Source organism: Myotis davidii, unplaced genomic scaffold (assembly GCF_000327345.1).
Source record: "Myotis davidii unplaced genomic scaffold, ASM32734v1 scaffold11, whole genome shotgun sequence".
Lineage (NCBI taxonomy): Eukaryota > Metazoa > Chordata > Mammalia > Chiroptera > Vespertilionidae > Myotis > Myotis davidii.
This window is the reverse complement of record NW_006285791.1, coordinates 2,160,558-2,182,827: the sequence shown is the minus strand read 5'-3', so window position 1 is coordinate 2,182,827 and position 22,270 is coordinate 2,160,558. Positions and strand designations below refer to the sequence as shown.

General features: G+C 45.4%; 1 protein-coding gene and 1 long non-coding RNA gene across 3 annotated transcripts in view; both read right to left on the bottom strand.

Moving 5' to 3' along the window:
* Positions 1-3,578: 3,578 nt before the first annotated feature.
* LOC107181999 lies at positions 3,579-9,366 on the bottom strand. Of its 2 annotated transcripts, none has more exons than XR_001512717.1 (3): positions 7,016-9,366; positions 5,704-5,786; positions 3,579-4,900 (listed from the first exon to the last, which is right to left on the bottom strand). It is a non-coding gene; the product is annotated as an uncharacterized LOC107181999 (long non-coding RNA). The 2 variants fall into 2 exon arrangements; XR_001512716.1 differs by having other exon boundaries at positions 5,704-5,783.
* Positions 9,367-14,519: 5,153 nt separating this feature from the next.
* ZCCHC2 (zinc finger, CCHC domain containing 2) overlaps positions 14,520-22,270 on the bottom strand; it is a 43,033-nt gene continuing 35,282 nt past the window's right edge. Inside the window, exons 13-14 of the mRNA XM_006756818.2 lie at positions 17,471-18,961; positions 14,520-16,564 (exon numbers count right to left, since the gene is read on the bottom strand). Coding sequence (XP_006756881.1) covers positions 16,497-16,564; positions 17,471-18,961 — 1,559 coding nt within the window. The 3' untranslated portion in view covers positions 14,520-16,496. The remainder of the gene's footprint in view (positions 16,565-17,470; positions 18,962-22,270) is intronic.

The window sequence follows — 22,270 nt, the reverse complement described above, 5'->3', positions numbered from 1 at the left end:
GGACCAACTGAACGCTGTCTCCGGGTCATTCCTTCTTCGCCGACTCCGTCCACACCTTTGGGGACCCCTGGACCTGCTGGGGTTGGACCCCAGCACCTTGCAATTCCAGAATTTCCCTCTCCCCGCTCCCTAAGTCAGCCACAATCACACCCCTCCCCTCCCCACATGTCCTGTGTTAGTCAGGGTTCTCCAGAGAAACAGAACCAATGGACAGATGTAGACACATAGAGAGATTTATTATGAGAGATTGGCTCATGCAATTATGGAGTCTGAGGAGTCCCATGACCTGCCACCTGGAAGCTCAGGAAAGCAGGCAATGTTGTTCCAGTTCAACCCTGAAGACCTGAGAACCAGGGGAGACAAAGGTGACAAAAACTCCAACCTTGGTCCCATCAGTTCTCTGCCTTCTCCTGCCAATGCGCACTGGCTGTGGTTGGCTGAAGAAAGACACACAATCACGATGGGTGGTCTCTCCTTCAATGCATGACCACGCACATCAAGTGGCCCTCCCTGCTGCCCAGCGATCACACCTTTCCCTGGTCCCTACACTTGCCCATTTGCCCAGATCACGACTGCATTCATTTCCCCTCTCCCCAACCCTCCAAAATGCCTCCTTAGCCTCATCTCAGCTGCAGAACTGGCTCTAGTTTCACTTCCCTTAGATTGGCCCTCTCGTCCCCCTGTGTCTTCAGCTGCAGCCCTGCCTGTCTCAGGGTGCTCTGGGCAAGCACTGACCTGTGCACTGGACCTGTGTCTGCTCCCCTTCCCAGTGAGACTCTTCAGTCCACGGTGATGTTCACTCACCTCCCTCCTCTCCTGTCGATGGAAAGCTCTCAATTGGACTTTTGCTCCAGGACTCCATGAAAACTGCTCTTGCCAAAGTCAGAATGACCTCGCTCAGGTGTCAGTCCTCAGTTTTTGTCTTACTGACTTATCAGCACTATTGAGTTCATGGAGCAACCCCCCCTCCCCCCCATCTCCAGTCATGTTCTGTGTCCGTCTTCCTAGACATCCCATTCCTCTGGATTTCGACCTGCCACCAAAGCCCTTCTTTCTTGTCTCCTGGCAGGTGCATCTCTGGCCTCTGGAGCGACCCAGGGCGCAGTCTTTGGACCTATTCTACTCTCTGTCTACATGTGAGAGCCTCCTGACAAATGCCAGCTACATGGGATGCCTCCCCAGTGACTTCCCCAAGCCTGGATGACTCCCTGAGTGCCAGGTTCCTACATCCAACTAGATTTCTAGCAGGCATCGCAAACCTCCCAGGCCCAGGTTTTCTCTATTTCACTCGACCTCCCTACTTTCTGAGATAATTACTGCCACAGAAATCATGAAGTCATCCTAAAACATCTTTGACTGTGGCAGACTTAAACCAACCCTTTGGGTTCCACGAGTGAGAAGAAAGTTCCAAGACATGGATAGTGTCAAGGAACATTCCAGGTGAAGTCAGGGAAAATAGTGAAAAAGAAGGACAAAGCCTGGAGCCATGAGGAAAATGGACAGGGCAGGGAACCCTCATGGAGCCGGCCTCAAGGGGAGGAGCTGTCACTTCCACAGCCAGGCTCCTGCACCTGCCCTTATCTCAATGGGAATGTTGCTATTTCCACTTCACCGCTGTACATTGGGTGTTGGGTAGGGGGGACAACTTAGTCATCAGAACACAGCATCGCTACCCACTCTTGAGGGAGACGAGTGCGTGATCTGGATGCCACTTTGGGTTGTCTTCTTCGCCGCTGCAGGCAGTACCAGCCAGAACTATGTGTCTGTGTGTGGGAAGAAGTATGAGATGGTTTGGTGACCAATGAGGTGTACTGTGACAGACACAGTGCAATTTCCCTTCTTCTGGGCACACAGGAAGAGGACGCTTCCCAGTCTCCTCTGTAGAGGGTGGGGCTGTGTTACAAGTTTAGCTTGATGTAAGATAGGCAAAGACTGGTCCATAAAAAGTCACCCTTGTGTAATCCTCCCTTGGTGACTTTAAAGGCCACACATTGAGGATGGCAGTGTCACAGGCGGGATGCAACCTGGGTTCCCCGAGTGACTACATGATACAGAGCCATATTGCCCTTCCTAACTCCTGCCTTTTCTCCACCTCCACCTCAGATCACATTGGCAATTCTCCAATTGGATTAGGTCACTGAGCTTCCAGGGCTGTGCGTTAGGTAGCCTATCCTGACATATACAGTAGGTGCTCCATAATTATGGTGATTGAATGTGCTAATTAATTTTGGAGCCCAAGCTTTTAACCATTACTCCTCTCTTGGTTGACTTTCTGTATGCTCTGTCCCCCTTTCCTCATAAAATAAAATTCTTTTGTGATTTTAAAAGTAATATGCACTCAAAAATCAACAGCAGGAACAACAAAACCCAACAAGCTGATTAAAAATTGGGTACAGGACTTGAATAGACATTTCTCCAAAGATGTACAAATGGCCAAAAAGCACATAAAAGAAAGCTCTCTACATTATTAGTCATTAGGAAAATACAAATCACAGCTACATTGAAATACCACTTCATATCCATTAGGATGGTCTTATCCAAAAACCAGCTGATAGCAGCTGTTGCCAAGGATGTGGAGACATCAGAGCCCTTGTGCACTGCTGATGGGAATGCAAAATGGTGCAGCTGCTAGGGAAGACAGGATGGCAGTGTTTTAAAATATTAAAAAATAGTTGGGCCGGTGTGGCTCAGTATTGGGTGTCGACCTATGAACCAGGAAGTCATGGTTTGATTCTGGGTCAGCGCATATGCTCAGGTTGGTGGCTCAGACCTCAGTATGGGGTGTGCAGGAGACAGCCCATCAATGATTCTCTCTCATCATGGATTCTTCCATCTCTCTCTCCTTCTCCCTTCCTCTCTGAAATCAATAAAAATATTTTTAATAAAAAATATAGAAATATGACCCATTGTTTGTAGATACCACAGTTTCACCTGTTGATGAAAATTTTGGTTGTTTCCACTTTCTGGCTATGAACAAATAAATAAAGCTTCAATGAACATTCCCACACAAATTTTTGTATCAACACACACTTCATTTCTCTTGGGTAAATTGCTAAAAGTAAAATGTTTGGATCATGGAGGCATATGTTTAACTTGTTAAGAAATTGGCACACTTTTCCCAAATTGTCGCACTGTTCTACATTCCTGCCTGCTCCTCCCATCCTTGTCAACACACCTGGCGTGGTCGGTCTTTTTCATTGTAGACACTCTGATGGGTGTGCGTGCACCTCACTGCCGTTTTAATTTGCATTTCCCTGATGTCATATGAGGTTGAGCAACTTCTCATGGGCTTATTTGACATTAATATTTCTTCTTTGGTGATATGTTCAGATCTTTGGGCCATTTTTTATGATGTTGTTTTCTTATTTTGAGTTTTTTAAAGTATGTTTTTATTTATTTCAGAGAGGAAGGGAGAGGGAGAGAGAGGTAGAAACATCAGTGATGAGAGAAACATTGATTGGCTATCTCCAGCACACCCCACCCTGGGGATCAAGTTCACAACCTGGGCATGTGCCCTGATCGGGAATCGAACCATGACCTCCTGGTTCATAGGTGGATGTCAAGCACTGAGCCACGCTGGCCGGGCTTATGTTGAGTTTTGAGGGCTCTTTATATATTCCAGATACAAGTTCCTTATTAAATACACAATGTGCAAATGTTTCCTCCAAGTTTATTGCTTGGCCTTTTATTTTATAACCATGTTTTTCAAAGAGCAGAGTTTTAACTCTGATGAAGTCTGATTTATTAATCTCTTCTCTTGTGAATCATGTTTTCAGAGCTGTATCTAAGAAACCTTTGCCTAAGCCAGTCACAAAGACTCCCCCCGCCCCCCACGTGGTTGCTTCAATTTTTCTCTCTCAGTTTATTATCAGGTTTTTAAGGGCTGGGGACCCCAGGAGATGGGAGAGCTCCAGGCTCTGAGGTCCCGACTTCAAATCCTGACTTGGCAAGTGTCTAGCTGTGGCCATAAGTTGCTAAATCTTTCCTTGGCTATTTCATAGGCTTGTTTGAGCACTAAATACATGGAAGTGCTTAGGATAATGCCTGGGACATTAGGACTCCATAAAAGCTAATTGTTCTTACTATTGCAAGTGAAACAAATAAGCAGCAGAGAAACGAGACTTCCTATACTTTCTGAAAACCCTCTTCAGAGCAGCTCTCACGTGTTTCAAACTCTCGCTTCAGTACGTTTGGTGGTTGGGTAGGCACAGGCCAGCATCTCTGCAACCCATTATTATTGGTCCCATTTCACAGATCAGAATTAAGGCATTTAAGTATCTGTCCAAAGTTACACGGCTGCTGGGCAACAGTCAAGATCTAAATCCAAATTTTTAGGCTGCTGCAGTTTGTCCAAATCGACATGCTTCTGAATGTCCTCAGTCTTTGTGAAATGCCCCTTCTCAGGCCCCAGGCATTCTGTGCAGCGGGGCCTGGAGCTTGCATTTCACGGGCTCCCCGAGGGTCCTTCGATGGCAGCGAAGTGCTGAGACCCCCTGCACTCCTCCACTGTCACTGGACTTGCAGGGGCTTTTCCAAATGTTTCCACCGAGAATTATGACCGCCTTTTCCACAGTGAACACACCTCCCCTTTCTATTAGGTGTAGTCTGATGTAAGAGGACATTGGGATCAGAACCAGCCTGGCACAACGGTTTCTTCTCTTTGGGGTCATAGGCACTCCAGGGCACTTTGCTTCCTCCCTGCCATGTGTTTCAATACAGCCAGAAATGTGCACATTTTCATGCTAACTCCAGAGAAGATATGTAGCTATTCTGAAGCCTTAGGATGTCACATCGATTCATCAGGAGAGGGTGGGGCAGGAGGACCAGCCTGGGGACCCCCAGGAAAAGCCCCTCCGTGGAGCTGAACTTCCCCTCCACAGCCAGGTGATGCTTGTCCATCCTGTGGGAAGCAGACAGGATTAATCGTCTGGCTATTGTCTTTTGTTCCCTCACGCCCTGCCAAGGGCTGTGTGTGTTCCAGGAGGCACATCTGCCCCAAGAGCCACAGGCAACACCTGCAACTCTGCTTGAGGCCTGAATTAGAAACCACTCACTTCTTTAGTCCGCATGTCTATAAACACCCGACAACCGGGGGAGGGACTCAGTCCCTGCGTCCTAGGAAGAAGCTATGAGTTATGGCACTGTGGGCCTACAGTTTCTGACCCCTGGGCAAGCAATAGGAGGGGTCAGCAGTGGCCCAGCCCCCTGAGAGTGCCTGTTGTCCCCACAGGGAGGGACTTGGGCATCCCCAGGGTCCACCCCCAGAGCCAGGCGGACAGCACTAGTTCTGGGTTGAGGATGTGGGGGAATCGCCTTCTGGCCCATTCTGAACGCACAAGGAAGAACCACTGGAGAAGCTGGGAGTTGCATGAGAATAAAGACAGAAAAGAAAAAGGATAAAGACAGAGTCGAAACCATCTGACTGGCTTCGGTCCCATAGTGTGCCCAAATTTCCATTTCATGATAATATAAAGGACCAAGCATTAAAAGAATGGAAAGACAAGGAGAAAATATTTGCAAAGCACTTATCTGACAGAGGATTGATATCCAAAATATACAAAGAATTGTTAAAACTTGACAATAAAAAAATATTTTTTAAATCAGCACAAGATATGAACAGACACCTCACCGAAAAGCTGCTCCACATCATGTCATTAGGGAATTGCAAATTCACACACGAATGAGATACCGCCACATACTCACCAGAAAGACTAAAATCCGAAACGGCAACAACACCAAATGCCCTTGAGGATGTGGAGCAACAGGAACACTCTCGTGCACTGCTGCTGAGAATGCAAAAGGGGTGAGCCACTTAGGAAGACAGTTTGGCAGTTTCTGCGAAACTAAACATACTAGTACTTTTACCCCATGATCCAGCAATTGTGCTTTTTGGTATTCACCCAAATGGGTTGAAAAGTTATATCCACGCATAAACCTGTAGGCAGATACTTAGAGCAACTTTATTCTTAACTGCCAAAACCTGGAAACAGCCCAGATGTCTTTTAGTAGCTGATGAATAATTAAACAGTGGGGCATCCAGACAATGGAATATTCAGAAAAGAAAAAAAATAGAAAGAAATGAGCTATCAGGCCATGAAAAGACATGGAGGAACCTTAAATGCATATCACTAAGTGAAAGAAGCCAGTCTGAAAAGGCTACATACTGTCTGGTTCCAACTGTATGACATTCTGAAAAAGGCAAACCTATGGAGTGAGTGATCAGTGGTCTCCAGGGGTTGGGAGGGAGGAGGAAGGACTGGGCAGAGCACAGAGGGTATTCAGGGCAATGCAACTACCCTGTATGATACCGTAATGATGGACACATGTCATTATACACCTGTCAAACCCATAGGATGCACAACACCGACAGTGAATGTTAACGTAAACTATGGGCTTCAGATAGACCTTCGATCTAAACAACTGAATCATGCATATGTTAGACACTTTGGGGCTGGCTGATAATGTGAGCTTGATTCTACTCACTGCATTGTCATTAATAAGCCAGAACTAATTGGAGAAATAGAATTTGAGTCAAGCATGAGGACAATTCCAAATTGAATGGAAAAGTATTCATTGGCCCTAGCCTGGTGTTCAGTGGTTAGAGCATCAGCCCAGGGAGTGAAGGGTTGCACATTCGATTCTGGTCAAGGACACATAACTTGATTGCAGGCTTGACCCCAGGCTTGCTCCCAGCCCCAGGTGGGGTGTGTGGGGGAGGCAACCAATTGATGTATCTCTCTCACATCGATGTTTCTCTGTGTCTTTCCCCCTCCCTTCCACTCTTTCTAAAAATCAATGGAAAAATATCCTCGGGTGAGGATTAACAAAACAAAACAAAAACCACAGAGCCAAATGATAATAACACTTCTTTAGTAGTAAATAGGTCCTTCTGAAATACGTGTCCTAGTGTTTTAAACGCTGCCCTCGAAATGGAATCAGTGCTTGTGTGTGTAGCAAACCAGCCCTCCTTCTGCTCACCTCAACAACGTACGGCAGGGCAAAGTCGGCCACTCACCTTGTCACACGTGTTCCTATAAATCCTCATCGTGCTGTCCTGGGGGCAGTTTCCATCAGCGGCTGCTCCTGCACCAAGCTCAGTGCTGTCTCACTGTCGCTGCATGAAGACAGCTCTTCTGGTGGCCCGGCCGCTCTGCTGTCCTCAGCTCGTTTGACTGCTGGGAGTGACTAGTGACTTGTGGGCAAGGTTTGGGTCTCCTGGGACTTAACCTGGAACTGTGCCCTGGAAGCCAGGGGCAGAACCGAGAGCCAGGAAAGTGAAGGCTGGGAGGGAGGGGGAGGCTGCAGCACCCCGGGCCCTGGCCAGAGCGGCTGTGGCCTGACTTCCGACAGTGGACACAGCAGGCAGGCCTGTATAAGTGACATAACAGAGCTGGTTGGGCCAGTGACAAGAGGGGCGGAAAGGATGCCCCCCAGAGGACACTTGATGAACCAGGGCGGGGAAACAGCACAAATCTTTGTGAGGCCTCAGACCTCCACCCTGCAACCTAGGGTCCTGCTTCGTTACTAGGACCCTTCCCCAGTGCTGTCCGATGGGCCGCACCTCGGGGGTGCTGGGGCTCCGCCCAGTACCTGGCACCCAGAAAGGAGAGGCATCAGTTCACTCTCCTCTTCCCATCCCTGCAGCACCACCTCCATTTCCACATCATTCTGTCTATCTGGGCCTCTTCCTCCGGCCTGATCCCAGGCCCCTCTCCTTCTCTCCATGCCCCCTAGTCAGGGCCATCTTAGCATCAGCAGTGACCAGATTGTCATCCACGATTCCTTGTCTCTGCTGCACATGGCAATTGTGACCACTTTATTCTTGACGCTTTTTGGGGGGGTCTTCAGGGCATATTGTTTATCTTCTCCAGTATCTCAGAATTCTCATGCTCAGCATCCTTAGAGGGCTCTGCTTTGCCCTCCCCACCAACAAAAATTTGGGAACTTCCCTTCTGTGGTCTGCGTTGGTGGAGGGAGAGCCGAGGCAGCTCTTAATTTAGCCCTTCAGGTGCATCTGCTGCAGGTGCGCGAAGCCACGCCTGGAGACAAACACTGGACGACTGATGTCACTCGAGCTCCACAAGTTCAGCACAAGCAAAGCACCTCCCACTTTTCTCTTTCAAACCTACTTCTCCTGCCTCCCTCCCAGGTTAATAAGGAAGGGTTTGCACTGCCCTGTCCTCACCCCGGCCATCCCCTCCCAACCTGGCCTTGCTCCCTACTCTGCACGTTCCCTAGCGGTGCTTTTTCTGAAATGCTTCTTTGATGATGCTGTTTCCTTCACCCTCTCTCACCTGTTCCCTAAGGACTATCACTTTTTTGAGGATCCTCCCCCAGTTCTCCACAGGCAGAGCTCACCTCCGTCCTCACCGTGATCCCAGTACTGGACACCACACTGTGACAGCTAGAGGTGCCCCGCACTACGCCCACCAGATGCTATTTCAATAAGCTAAGGACACAGCACCAAGGAGAGTGCAAATTCCTGCACTCAGAGCGTTAGGACCTGAGAGACTGGCGGGGGCATCTCTGGTTGGATCAGGGTGATATCCATCAGGGGCCGGCCAGCTTTTCCCACAGCAAGACAGACAGGGCATGGTTCAGGCTTGAGGGCTATGGCCTCTGTTATAACTGCTCAACTTCGCCGCTGCAGGAAGTACCAGCCAGAACTGTACAGACACTTGCAGGAGTGGCTGGGGCCCAATGAGCTTCATGGGTAGACACTGAAATTTGAACTTCACCTAACTGTCCCATGTCATGAAAAATCAGTCCTTTGTTTCTTTTTCAGCCATTTAAAAATGTAAAAACCATTCTTAGCTGTGGTCATGGTTTGCTGACCCTATGTGGCCCCTCTGTGGGCTACGCCTCACCCCATCCTTCAGCCCAATACTGTCCAGGAGTTTCATGCTTTGACTGAAAGGTCCACCAATGACAACTTGACCAACACAAGTAGAGAAGAACCTAGAAACTTTAGGATCGAGGCTAAGGAGGCAGTTTGCTAGAACGCTGCTTATGCTGCCATCTAGTGACGTTTAGACCAACCTGAGGCCTTCCCTCCTGGCTTGTCCCAGGGCCTGGAACATTCTCACCTCTCTTCAGCTTCTGTGTTCCTGACCACACCCGGTAAGGACTTCAAATCAATTAAACCTAAAATAAGTGTAAAGGTCAAGAATTAGAAAACCTTGATAAATCATTTAAAGTTAAAAGCTTCTAGCCACCAAATTTTAAGACTGGTGAGTTCAACTTCTACCACCTTTTCCTGACCAAACACTCAGCTTTCGGACAAGGAGAAAGGTGGAGGAAGGCCAATTGCTCACGATGACAGGGTAAGGCAGAGCCTGCCTGGGAGTGCTGCTTGCCTGATCCCTGTGCAGGGCCTGTGCCATCACACTCACACGCCTGGAAGATCCTGTGACGTGAGCACTAACATGGACACAAAGCAGAAGTGGAGTCCGTCCTCTCCCCCTGCTCCCCCGCCCCCCCCCGTGGTTAAGAGCTTTGGGTTCTGATCCCAGCCCTGTCCCTTAATTGCTCTGCGTCCTTGAACACTTACTTCCTCCACAGTAACATGGGGCAGCGTACAGACCTCCTCGGGCTGTCGTGAGGCTGAAAGGAGCTAATAGCGTCTGGCCTCTACAGGGCATTAAGGTGTTTGCTTCCATAAGAATTTATTGGGCACGTGCTATGCGCTCGACACCGAGTATATATTTTGCCAAATCTAAGCCATCACTAACCTACAGAATGAATGGTGTCCCCGTTCTGTAGGAAGCCTGAGAAAGGTCATGTGTACAGTAGGTAGGTGCTGAGAACAGAGCCCTGATCGATGCCACCTCCTTTGCAAACTCATTTGATGACGGTGTCCAATGTACCACTGAGTTACCATGTTGCACACATGACCCAACCCTGATACCCGAGCAAGAATTCACACTAAGTAACTCCTGGCAACCTGGCAGCATTCTTGGCATTCATTTTAGTGTGGGTGTGACTACCACTGGTCCTGTCTAAAGACAAAGGCTGTCATTCTTGGCCTTTGGAGTGTTATGTGTAATGGTGGCTGGTAGAGGGACAATCTTTAGGCAGATGTCAGAGCTTTAAACATTGCAGTTATGTGTCTGTTCTGCTTGCCCTACTACTTTATTTCTTACTTTCCGAAGTCTTAAAACTAATGAAATATTCACTTAAGGCTCAATTTATCAAGACACCGAGGGGGTAATAAAAACCTGTGCACAGCAAAACTCGGTGTCCCAGCAGGGGGTATGCATGCGTTTATCCCTGTAACCTTGCAAGTAGGTGAGAGCGGCTGCTCCTTGAGTTTATCTGAGACAGGCACATGCTTAAAGTCTGGTTCTAAGAGCCCCGAGGTTCCCACCTCTGGGAAGGTTCCTTCCCCCCCATCGCCAAACCCTTCAACAGAGACACAGAAAAGGGACGTTCTGACCGAGGACCTAGCCCAGTCCTGTCTCAGGAATCCAGGGGCCGCATGGTGTTAAGATCATCAGTCCCTATTGCTTTATATGGTTTTAAAAAGTCATTGTCCTCCATTCTGCTGAGAAGTGCTTGGGAGCAGGAAGCAGTTGGGGAGGTAAGCATTAGCCTAAGGTTGGGGCCTGGCTTTCATCACTGGCATGTCTGTGGCACTTTTCCCCTCTGCACCCTGAATTTCTACTCTGTACAATAGGGAGAAGGAAGACCCAGTACCCTTCACAGTTGTGCTAACCAATGACCACAGAGAAAAAGTGCAAAGTACCACTGATGCGTTTAAGATGTTTATAACAAACTTAGATCGCAATGGCTCAAAGAGGAGACTGCTCAGATGGCCTTTATGGCCATCTGCCTGCACTCTTGAAAGCTCTGGGCACAGGATTACAATCTCAAATGTTTTCTGTCCTACGCTCAATTTTCTCTAAATTAGGTCAGTGGGAAATAGCATCGGCTTGCGTGCACTGTCCTTGTCCCCCACGAGGTGGCGCTGCTTCCCAATTAGCAATTTCTTTTGGCGCGAGGCTGGCTGAGACCTTTCACAGCGGATGAAGAGTAAGTTGGAGCTGTTAAGAGGAAAAAAGAAACACGATGAACAACAACCCAGGCGGGGCACCTCGCTCCACCCCTGCCCCTAGATTTCAGTAGCAAAACAGGATCTCCAGATTAAGAGTGCTGGTGACTGAGGCCTGCAGTCGCTGCAGAGGAGTTGTGGCTGCAGGAAGGGTCTTTGATGCCCACACTGTAATGTGCCTCTTTCCAGGGCAGGAGAGAGGAAGGAAGCCTAAAGCCCCTGCTTCCAAGATGGACAGACATTTGCACAGAGTTCGAGCACTGTGTCTAGAGAGGGCTCACGTTTTTCACAAGAGGGATGATGTGAGGTCGACCTTAAGAATCCAACGTGCTGAGAAAGGACGGTCATGTGAGGGTCGAGGGTGCTGCCTGGGCTCAGACCTGCCTATTCCTGTCGGAACCCAGGGCCCTTCCTTCTCTAACAGCTGCCCTCCAACTCCCACCCCAGAGAAGGAAGGTCTGGAGTGCAGCGACGACGGGGTTTGAAGTCAGAGCACCCCCTCTCTGACTGCTTCCCCCACCTCAGCTCCTGTCTCTAAAAATAAATGCGTCCTTTTGGAGGTGGACAGGGTGGAGGAAGTCAGCATTTTTTCTTGAGATAAAAGGATAGGAAGGTTATGGGGCTGAACTATCAAAATCTCGGCTTGCCTCCATCTGGTTTCACTGCCTGAACCTTTTGTGATCAGTATGGAGAATGGAAAAGAGGTGTCTTCCAAGCTCAAATGGATGATGCTCATGAGTGCTAGATGCTACCTGTTAAAAAAAATGAAATATTAATTTTACACGGTGCTTTAATGTTTTTAGAACTGTCTCCAAAAAGATTGGTATTTAGCACTTACATAAAACATTAAACGTGGGTTTGCCTTGTAATGAGCTTATTCTATTTTAATACTGAAAAATCAGGACTGCGGGACTGAGCCCATGTATAGATAGCGCATCGCTGCCATTAATTGGGAAGCTCTCCAACTAGACTTAATTTCTGAGGACCAGGGATATGTTCTTTTTTCAGTGGGAAGGGCTGTAATAATCCACCTTAATATACCAAAGAACCGATTGCTAGTTTCCTCACCACCCAGAGAACCACCGCCTTCACTCTCAGGCCTAATCCTCTTCCACATGTGCTGTCTCTTGAACCAGAATCACAGTCCTCAAAACGGGCAGGTTTAGGGGTGCAGAATCATCAAAATTTAATTCAACTAACATTTGAGTGCCTTCCTGGTGCTTTTTCTTTTTTAAAAAATATATTTTTATTGATTTCAAAGAGAGGGGGAGAGAGAGAGAAACATCAATGAGAATCACAGATCAGATGCCTTCTACACACCCGCTGAGGAGCGAGCCTGGGTCATGTGCCCTGACCAGGCATCAAACCGCGACCTGGTTCATGGGTGGACACTTACCCACTGCACCACACTGGCTGGGCCTGTTGGTTTTTCATTCGTTAAGTTGGACCTTTCCCATTTATTATTTCATTCTACCTTCATAGCCATAATTTAAAATAAACAATCACATTTTATATTTATGAAAACATGAAGTTCAGAAGCTCAAGTTTCTTTCCACTTGTCTCTTCCATCTCCCCTTCCTTCCTGGCTGCCTCATCCTAACCAGCCTCTGAACTTCCAGGCTTTCTTTAAGCTCAGCCATCCACCAGTTTCCTTAAAAACTACTATCAGCATATTTTTCCTCTATTTAAAACTTGTCTAACTCCCATTTTTTCAGTCAGTCAACTGCAAAATCTCCAGTCTAAGTCTGTTCTGTTGAATCATAAATCTCTTAACTCCTTCAAAATGTTCCCTTGAGCCCAGCCTGTGAGGCTCAGTTGGCTGAGCATCGTCCCATCACCAGGAGGATGAGTCCAGGTCCATGCCTGGGTTTCCAGCTCCACCCCCAGTACAGGGCGTGCAGGAAGCAGCTCAGTGATGTTTCTCCCATCAATGTCTCTCTCTCTTCTTCCCTTCTCTGAAATCAATTAAAAAATACATTTAAAAACTGTTCCCTTGACTACAATTGCCGTCTCCTCTTCCCACCTCCCAATGACACAATTCTGCCACTTCTAGTCTGTGCCTTCTCTTCTTTACATTCTCCCAAGAGTGCAACACAGACACACACACACACACACACACACACACACAGCAACCCCTAAACCTGCCCGTACTGTTAGGCTCTGCACACTCACCTGCTCCTCGGAGCCTGATACAAATGCATGCAGGTCACACTGTGTCCTCCCTTGCCAGCCTTCTAGGCACTATCACTGTATCATTTTGGGAGAGTGTCCAGTGCTGGACTGAGGGACCAGTCCACCACTGGTGTGAGTGAAAACCTTTTGGAAAGCGGTATGGCACATATTACAATATATATATTTATACCCCCCACCATGCAACAGAACATTGTAAAGTTAGGAAAAATGGCTGCACTGCAGGAATCCAATGTCAGGACTGTAAAATCAGATGAGCTGAGACAGTCACAGAACCCCAGGGCACCCTATAAAACCCAACATATTTAAGGGAGGAGGATGTAAAATGTGGGAAGTATAAAATTTATAGTAATGGTCATCTTCTGCAGTGTGGAAAGGAGGGGGAAGGGATGGGACACAGGTAACACTGTAGGACAACCAATCCAATCAGGACCTGTGAGGTCCGAAAGGTTGGCAACCGCTGGTTTAAGAAAACCTTTGGACCAGCAGTCGCCAACTGGTGGTCCACGGACCACTGGTGGTCCGTGAGGTCCGAAAGGTTGGTGACTGCTGCTGTAGGAGACCTGTGCGTTAACTTAGAGGTGGTTCCTAACTTTATAGGTTACTCCTAGGTACACACTTGCTGCCTATAGGGGAAAGTTGGTGCACTGCAAGCCATCAAACCCCTGCCCACTGGGGACAGAGGTGACGTATGCTAGATGGCTCCAGACAAGCATATCCTGAGGAACAACCTGAGGGGCCTGGGCTGAGCGACATCAGTCATTGCCAGGGGACATGAATGATTTACAGATGCTTGCAGTGCTCCCCATAATATCTCATAAATTATTGAGTGTATAAAAACAGACCTGAGACTGGATTATAGAAGACGTGACCAATGAAATAAAGATATTCAGTACTGTACCAAGAGAGCTGCCAGGAAAACACAATCAAATTAGTAAATCTGAGAAAGCAAATGAGGTCCTCTACACTCTCAGTGAGAAGGCTTGAGCCAGGGGCATAGCTCCAGAGAGACAAGGACTCTGTCCTGGCCACCACGTAGCACACTGTGCATGGTCAGCACAGAAACGCAGTCTCTTCCTTTAGTGGTCACACAGGCAACGACAGAGCCAGGCTGCTTGGGGGATACTGAAGAAAGTACGGGTGGTAAATAACTTGGGATTCACTGCCCACCTTGCAGGGAAATAGCGGGTTGATTCTTTAAAAAGAAAAAAATTATAATGCATGATGTTCTCCTATCTTTCACTTTTACAAAATTGGTAATAAAGCACAATTCTTAAGCTGCTTTTCATTTTTTTATTGCTGTTAATTCAAGGAAAAAAGGTTGCATAAAATCCAATCTGTTCTAGAAATATAAGTGGCCTTTCCAGTACATAACATTTCAAATATCAAAGTATATGGTAAACATACAAATAAGGAGAAGGCAACACACCTCCTATGTACAGTACAGTATTTAAAATCATAAAATAAGCTCCATAAAGTACAACTGGCGAGTGATTCACAACGCGGTCCATATGTGGCTTATCAAAACTCTCACTTGAACAACTCAACTGTAGCTTAACAATTAATTTAATAATGTGGTCCAAAAATACCCAGATCAAATAAAATATAATTAATCAAAATAATTTCCTTTACTCAAACTTTTCCTTTTTTTTAAATTAAAGCTTTCATCTATCCCTTCACACCCGTCCCTCCCCCTTTAATCCCTACCCCTGAAATAAAGTTTCAAAATGTACATTGGTGCTATAAATAGAAATGATATCCAGGAAGCATTGGATGAAACTTCTTTTTCTTCAAGTTTTTCCTCTTGTCTAGCAATCTGTTAGGCTTCTGAAGCAAGACCAGGTTCCTTCCTTCACACCAATGTTGCCTTGCACAACAGAAGCCTTTTGTGTCTGCTCTGTGCTGAGGGACAGGAACAGACCCAAACCCCTTACTCATGACCATACAGCGGCAGGTGCTCATTGCCGTTGAATGCAGCAGTCCACAAACACACCCAATCTCCAGATAACCTCAGTGCACTTTAGGAAATCAAAAATTACCTGGAAGCAGTTTAGTACAGAGATTGGCTTTTAAAAAAAATCTTTTTTTTTTAAACAGCAGCATTAAACTTAGTGACATGACACTGACATGATTAATACCATCTTAACACACTCCAAATTCAGTCTTTCACATTATAATCAAGCACAGTGGTAAACTGGTATAAAAGTGACTTTGCTACAAGAGACAGATTAGGAACAAATACCTGACTTTTGCAGAAATGCAGAGCTTCTGTTCAGACTGCAATAAACCATACACATGTCAACACAACAGAACACTGTAACAGTTGGTGTAGGAAAAGGAGAGATCTTCGCTCAGGTAGTGTCTCAGCAGGACACAATGGTAGACTACAAGTAAAATAGTCTGTCGACTGCCATTGCCAACACAAACACGGAGGACAGTATTCACACTAGTTTGTTCACTTTATGTCTCTCTGAGCAACAGGCTACAAAAGTATGATGAAGTAAAAAGTTGTTTATTTGTAAGAAAAAGCTCTTTGTCCACTTCATACATCATATTTTTTCAGTTTCATATGGTTTCACTTCTTCCACTTATTTTAACTTTTATTTGGAAAACAAGTGCTGCATGTATGTATTTATGTGGTGCTGTTTATTACAAGTATACTGCCTACTTGGGGAATCTGTTTTCTCCCTTATGATGAAAGTGAAACAGTTTACCCTCAATTCATGTGTAGAGCAGTTTACAGAAGTGTGGGCCAAAGCACCGTCTGCCCCATGCAGCGTGCCACTGGAACACGGGGGTTGGGGGGAGAAAGGTGTACTTTAGGATGAAAGTGAGAAAAGCTGGGGAAGAAGCAAAGTATTTTTTTCAAAACCATACAACTGTCACTAGTGTTGTAAAAAAAAAGGTCAGATACACAGTTTTAGAAATTCAGTAAACATTACACACAGCAAGGATTCAGTGTAAAGAAAAAACCACGCATCCATTTTCCTTTTGATAGTTTGTTTGGATGTTTAACATGAATCATACATATAAGCCTGTTGTTGAACCAGGAGACCAGAGGCTCAAAAGCAATGCATTCTTTTTTTTTGTTTTGGACATCAGTACAGGAGAAACGAAAAACCCCAACTGTGTAGACATCTCAGAAATGTACAGACAAAAAAACACAAACAGAATACCTTTCCTTTCCTCCCCTCCACACCCCACCATGACTCCCCACACTTCAGTGTGTTAGGTAGGTAGGCAAGCTTTACTCGGTTCAGTCTGCAGAGTCCAACGTGTCATTAGAAGGGGGGAGGGGAGGTGCGTATCTCAGTCTGTAAGTGCCTAAAACAGGAAAGAGAACTGCTAAGTCACTGCTCACAACGCAATGCATCACAACCACTACAAGCTATCAAACGGGCATCCTCGGCAGGAGGCATCTTCCGCACTACCACGATTCCAAGACGGTCAATAAAATGACTTTCTAAAAGTAATATAAAGTTTGTGCTCTAAGTTCTACCTAAAGCTATCAAACTTCAGCTTCCTTTAAAAATGCCAAGTATATACTCCCAATTCAAGACTCTATTACTGGGTGATGTCTGGAAAAGTGACAAAAGCCAAATGCAAGTGAAAGATAAGGGTTTGAGGTATATATGGAATTTGCATTTTACTCATACTTATTTAAGAACATTTTCTTAGTTTTTTAGTGGTAATAATATTCAATTTAGTTCGAATTCCCTTACTCCCAAACCAATGCTTAAAATATTTTGCTCCTTAAAATGCAATAGCATTTTATTTAAAACAGCTACTGGGCAGGAAAAGAGCATGGGCAATACACTGAGCACAGACTGGCTAGCTATGCAGCTATACTAAAATAACAACTACAAATCTTACATGGCAGATGACTCTATTTCATCCCAGTTTTCTAATATTTAAAAATTTGCTTACTTTATGAAAGAGGATTGTAGCTTTAAAAAAAGTGCTGCAAACCAGAGATATGACACATTGGCAAATTCCTGTTATATTCTTTAAAAAGTGCCTTTTTGGTTTCTTGCTTGGGAACTGAACTGCTTTGAACTTCCTGGTGCTGTATGACCTGGATCTACACTAGGCTCTGCTGTCTGCACTTTACAACTCATCACATCCGTAAACACACACACAATGACGACTTTCAACAGGATCCCCGTGACCAGTAAGGTGGGGAGACACCAGCACACTAAAAGCAAGTCCTCTGGGAGCTCTCATGATTACCTTGTTGACTGGCCTCCATGGACGACTGCTTACACTCCTGTGCAAAGTGTCCGCTTACACCACAGTTGTAACATGAAACACTCCCATTCTTCTTGGGCCCCGAACCACTCGTGTTGGCAACTACACTGGGTGCTGCATATACAGGATAGTATCTCCCAAATCCTGCCACCTGCTGCAGGCCATAGCTGGCTTGGTTCCCCATGACGGGGTCATGCACCAGTCCATTTGCATATGGTGTCGGAGGCAGAAAGAAAGGAAGTTGGTTTCCATTGCTCTGATGTGCTTGGTTGAGGTAGCTGCCATTGCATAGGGATGGCAGAGGGAAGAACGGGAGTCGGTACACCGGTCCTGGCATTGGGTTAGGATAATAGTAACTATTTAGCTGAAGGTTTCCATTGGTCCCACAGCTGCACCTTCGCCCACAAGAACCACAAGGACCTGAGCCCACCTGCTGCGGCGGCAACACTGTCCCATTAGCGTTCGTGTTTCCCACGGCACTGATGTAAGAGGTGCTGTCGCTCTGTGCAGTACTGTGTGTCAGAGCAGGGCTTGGGCTGGGGGCGGGGCCTGGGGTGTGGGTAGGAACCACAGGAGGGACTGCAGACTGGGCCTGACTCATGCCGGCTCCCGCGGACTGGGTGGAGGTGGACACTGTGCTGAGCACACTGGAATTCTGGCTGGCTAACACACTGGCAGCGATGGGAGAGCCCGGGAGGGTGTAGGGAGCTGGTGGCTGTGCAGCTGAGAGGCCAGCTGCTGAAAGAACTACCTTCACATTGGTAGGCTGAGGGACTGTCCCTGTGTTTCCCTCAATTTGAGGCACCATTTGATTGAGTCCTACCACTTGGGATGCAGATTTGGTGATGGGGTCCGTGGCAGCACCAAGAGATCCTGGGAAACTGCCCGGATTATGGACAGGAATGAAGGCTGTGTTTGGTGATCCGATGCTCAGACTCCCAGCTGGCTGCTGAGGGACGTTCAATGGGCAGCTCTCGGAAGATCCCTGTGGCGGTGGCAGCTTCAGCCTCTGAATCGTTAGGTGCAAAGCAGGAGTACTGCTATGAGGAAGGAACGCTGACGGAAGAGGCAGAGGGGAAGCCAGCAGTTCCAGGTGCTTTTCTGATTCACCAGCAGCAGCTGCCGGTCCTAATATCCCAACAGGGGTCGCACTGGTGGACTCCCTAATTGCAGAAATAGCAACAGGGCTCGGAACAAGCATGCCTATTGTTTTGCCATCAGCAGATTTGGGGGGAGGAACGACAACTTCAGACTTCTGGGCAACGTGGTGCATGACACAGTGTAAAGTTGGCATAAAAGAAATATGCTGATACTTGGGCGAGTTTAAGGGATCGTCTAAAAGGCTTCCGTTGTCGTTTCCTAAGGAGGCCATTTCCACAGGTGGCTGGACAGTGACAGCCTGGTTGACAGAGCTGTATGTTGTAAACCTGGTTGCCAATGGATTCCCAGAATCATCAGAATTGCTGTCTGTGTCTGAGGGAAACAAATAGAAATACATGTTAACACAAATGTTAACTCCCATCTCTCTTGCTGGAAACAAATTTTCAGTCCACCTAAAATGAACTTTGAAGTTTGGAACTGGAGGAAACGTGTCCCCTAAGCTTCCTAACAGCCAAACTGACCCTCTATTAATTTTTGGCTTTCTACGAACTTTATTTAAAAAACATAGAGATTTTTTTTTAAAAAAATAAAGATTCTGGAAAATGTGGAGACAACAGAAAGATCAGTGGCTGCCAGGGGTGGCAGGTGGGGGAGAGATGACTAGGAGGAACACGGATTTTTAGGCAGTGAAACACTTTTCTGAGCTACTGTAATGATAGACCATGTCATTAATCATTTATCCAAAGCCATTTAAAAGTGAACTCTCGGCCCTGGCCAGTGTGGCTTAGTGGATAGAGCATCAGCCCGAACACTGGAGAGTCATGGGCTCAATCCCCTGACTGGGGGAGTGTGCAGGAGGCAACCAATCAATGTGTTTCTCTCACATCAATGTTTCTCCTCACCCCTCTTAAAAAAAAAAAAAAGGAAAAAATATCCTCTGGTGAGGATTAATAACAACAAAAAAAGTGAACTCTCAGGTAAACTATGGACTTTGGTCGATAACGCTGTATCAATGTAGGTTCATTCTTGGTAAAAATAAACAAACAAACTATTTTAGTGAGTTATGTTGAAAATGGGGGGGTTATACATGTGTGGGAGGAACAGGATAGATGGGAAATCTCTGTATTTTCCTCTTAATTTTATTGTAAATCTTAAACTGCTCTAAAAAATAATGTCTTTAATAAAAAAAATCAATGGATAAAGCAACAAAATGTTAATTGGAGACTGAATGACGCACAGTGTAAAATACAGAGATTTATTTAATATCACCTTATTACTGAGAAAAGGATTATATATTTTTAACTTTAATCAATTTTAGGCAATTCACCTGATTTATATTCTGTATTGCCAAACCCAAAGTCTTTCTGTCTCACAAAAATAATTCCATTTAAAGGAGCCCAAATAAGACTGTATTTAACTCAAATATGTAGAGGTAGGGAATATAAGAGTTTTTTTCAGAATTCAATACATATTCTTACTTTTATATATTTCAGTGGGGTAAAGAAAATTTAAAGCTTTTATTAGAGTCATAAAGCAAATGTGCTAGAACACAGGAAGCAGGGTAGGCACGAGAGCACTGCCTCTTCCTGAGAGCAAAACGACATAGACAGAGACAAAATTAAGCTGCACTGGTTTTTATTACTATATCATACTTATGCTTGCATACAAAAATAACTTCAATCCAGACTTCTCCTGGATTTCCTGACTTTTGGTATAAAGAGGGCAAAAGATAAAATCTAATTCACAATGTTTAAATATCATAAAGCCAGATACTGCAATAATATGTACAGAGACCATGCAATTAACATCTCTCTGCTAATAAGCAGAACTGTAATACTTAAATGTTTATATTTATTAAGACCAAAACTAGTTATACTGAGCTAAAATGTTAAAAATGTTTTTAAACAATACACTAAAAACAAATCATACAACTCTTCCTGGAAAATGGTTAAACAGAACCTACTCAGTGACAGAATATCACAGTGTTATTAATTCAACTATGATAATTTACATCAGAGGGAAGAGATTCAATTTAGGAGTAAATGGTTCTAGCATAAATTCCCCTTAAAACTAAAGTGTTTATTGCTAAACTTTATAAAACAAGAAGTATCCAAAAATTAATAACTTATTTAGGGCAATTATATCTATATCTGTACCATCATTATAAGTACAGAATTAAAGAAACATTTACGTCCAAAAATAAAAAAGGGCTGCAACATTTTTCAGATGGTCAATTAAATTTCTATATAAACTGTTTTTTTTGTTTTTTCAAATTATAATAAAGAGTTTATTTAGAAAGTTACAGAGGGAGTAGAAGTGAGCCAGCTGGGCTGTGTAGGCTCAGGAAACAAGTGACAGAAGCAAAAGGAGGGAAGCTTGGAGCTTAGGAGAGGGAAAGGTGATGGCCTTGGGGAAGAAGTGAAGGACTGAGAGGCCTGGGCATGCTCCCAAGAGAAGAGTGCATTTAAATCTTAAGTCACAGCAAATGGACCCATGATTTTAAATGGTCCTAAATGATTTTCTGGGCATTGTAAAGGCTCCTCTAAATGTAGAGAGATAGGTCTCATCCTTTTTAGTGTGTTGATTTTGAAAAGTACAGTCTCAATACAATACCCCATTAGGAACAATAAGAACAACAACCAAGCCACATGCTTTTCAAAGAAACCTTTCATGCCCTTAAAATCAAGGCTTTTAAAAAATAAATCATAGTGGATATTCACCCCCTGTGGGTTTAGAGAGTCCCAAGTAAGTTTTCACTTAGAGAAGGCTCATTTAGTCACTGATAACTGAGCCTATCCAAAAAAGGGCAAGTTCCTCTATACGGGCCACCAACTCATCCTAAAGATGACAAAAAAGGGATGCTGTAAAGTAACCCAAGGGTACAGATGTACTCTCAGATCAGAAATGCAGTGTTGCTGTAGACTGTTAGAATTAGGGGGTAGAGTCCCTGCATGCGACACTTGGTATGACTTGAAAATAATTGCAAAATAAAGAGTGGCTAAATGTATGTGAGACAGCAGCACAATTGCCACTATTTCGTAGACAAGACTTGATGCTGTAACACAGACACTAGGCTCTCAGAGAGCTGTAGCCTGTCCAAGGGAAGCCACATGTGGTTTAAATGCTGTGTTCCAAGGATCTCCAGAGATCTTTAAGTGACCTAGAGAAATAGTTTACTACTGCCCACCAGCACAGGAAACCTTATAACCAAGATGTCACCAATCAGATATCGTCACCATGTGTAAAAATGACATCCTCATCCAACTTATACATTTTTGAGATCTCACTTCTAGAGCAGAGTGGGGACTTCTGATACTCCGTTCCTTAAAAGCAACAAGAATCCTGGCAAAAACTGTCAAAATCAGATTTTTCAGAACTCTGGAGATTAACGACTTGCAGCAGTCTGAGGAGTATTTATTCAAGAAAAACAGTTGAATCTCAAGAATTGTGGCATTTTACCTTGCCTAATTTTATCACACTTTCTCCAGCTCTGAAGTAGCTTTGTAAACTATCAGTCTTACAACTACAGTAATTATGAAAACCAGCAGCCTAGCAGCCACAAGAAGCATGGGTTTGGATCTCTCTAAAAGCCATGCCCCCAAAAATGTCACTATTTGACTGTTTGGCAGCTTCAGTTCACTCTATGTTAACAGCCCTCTACTCACAAGGCAGGTCACAACC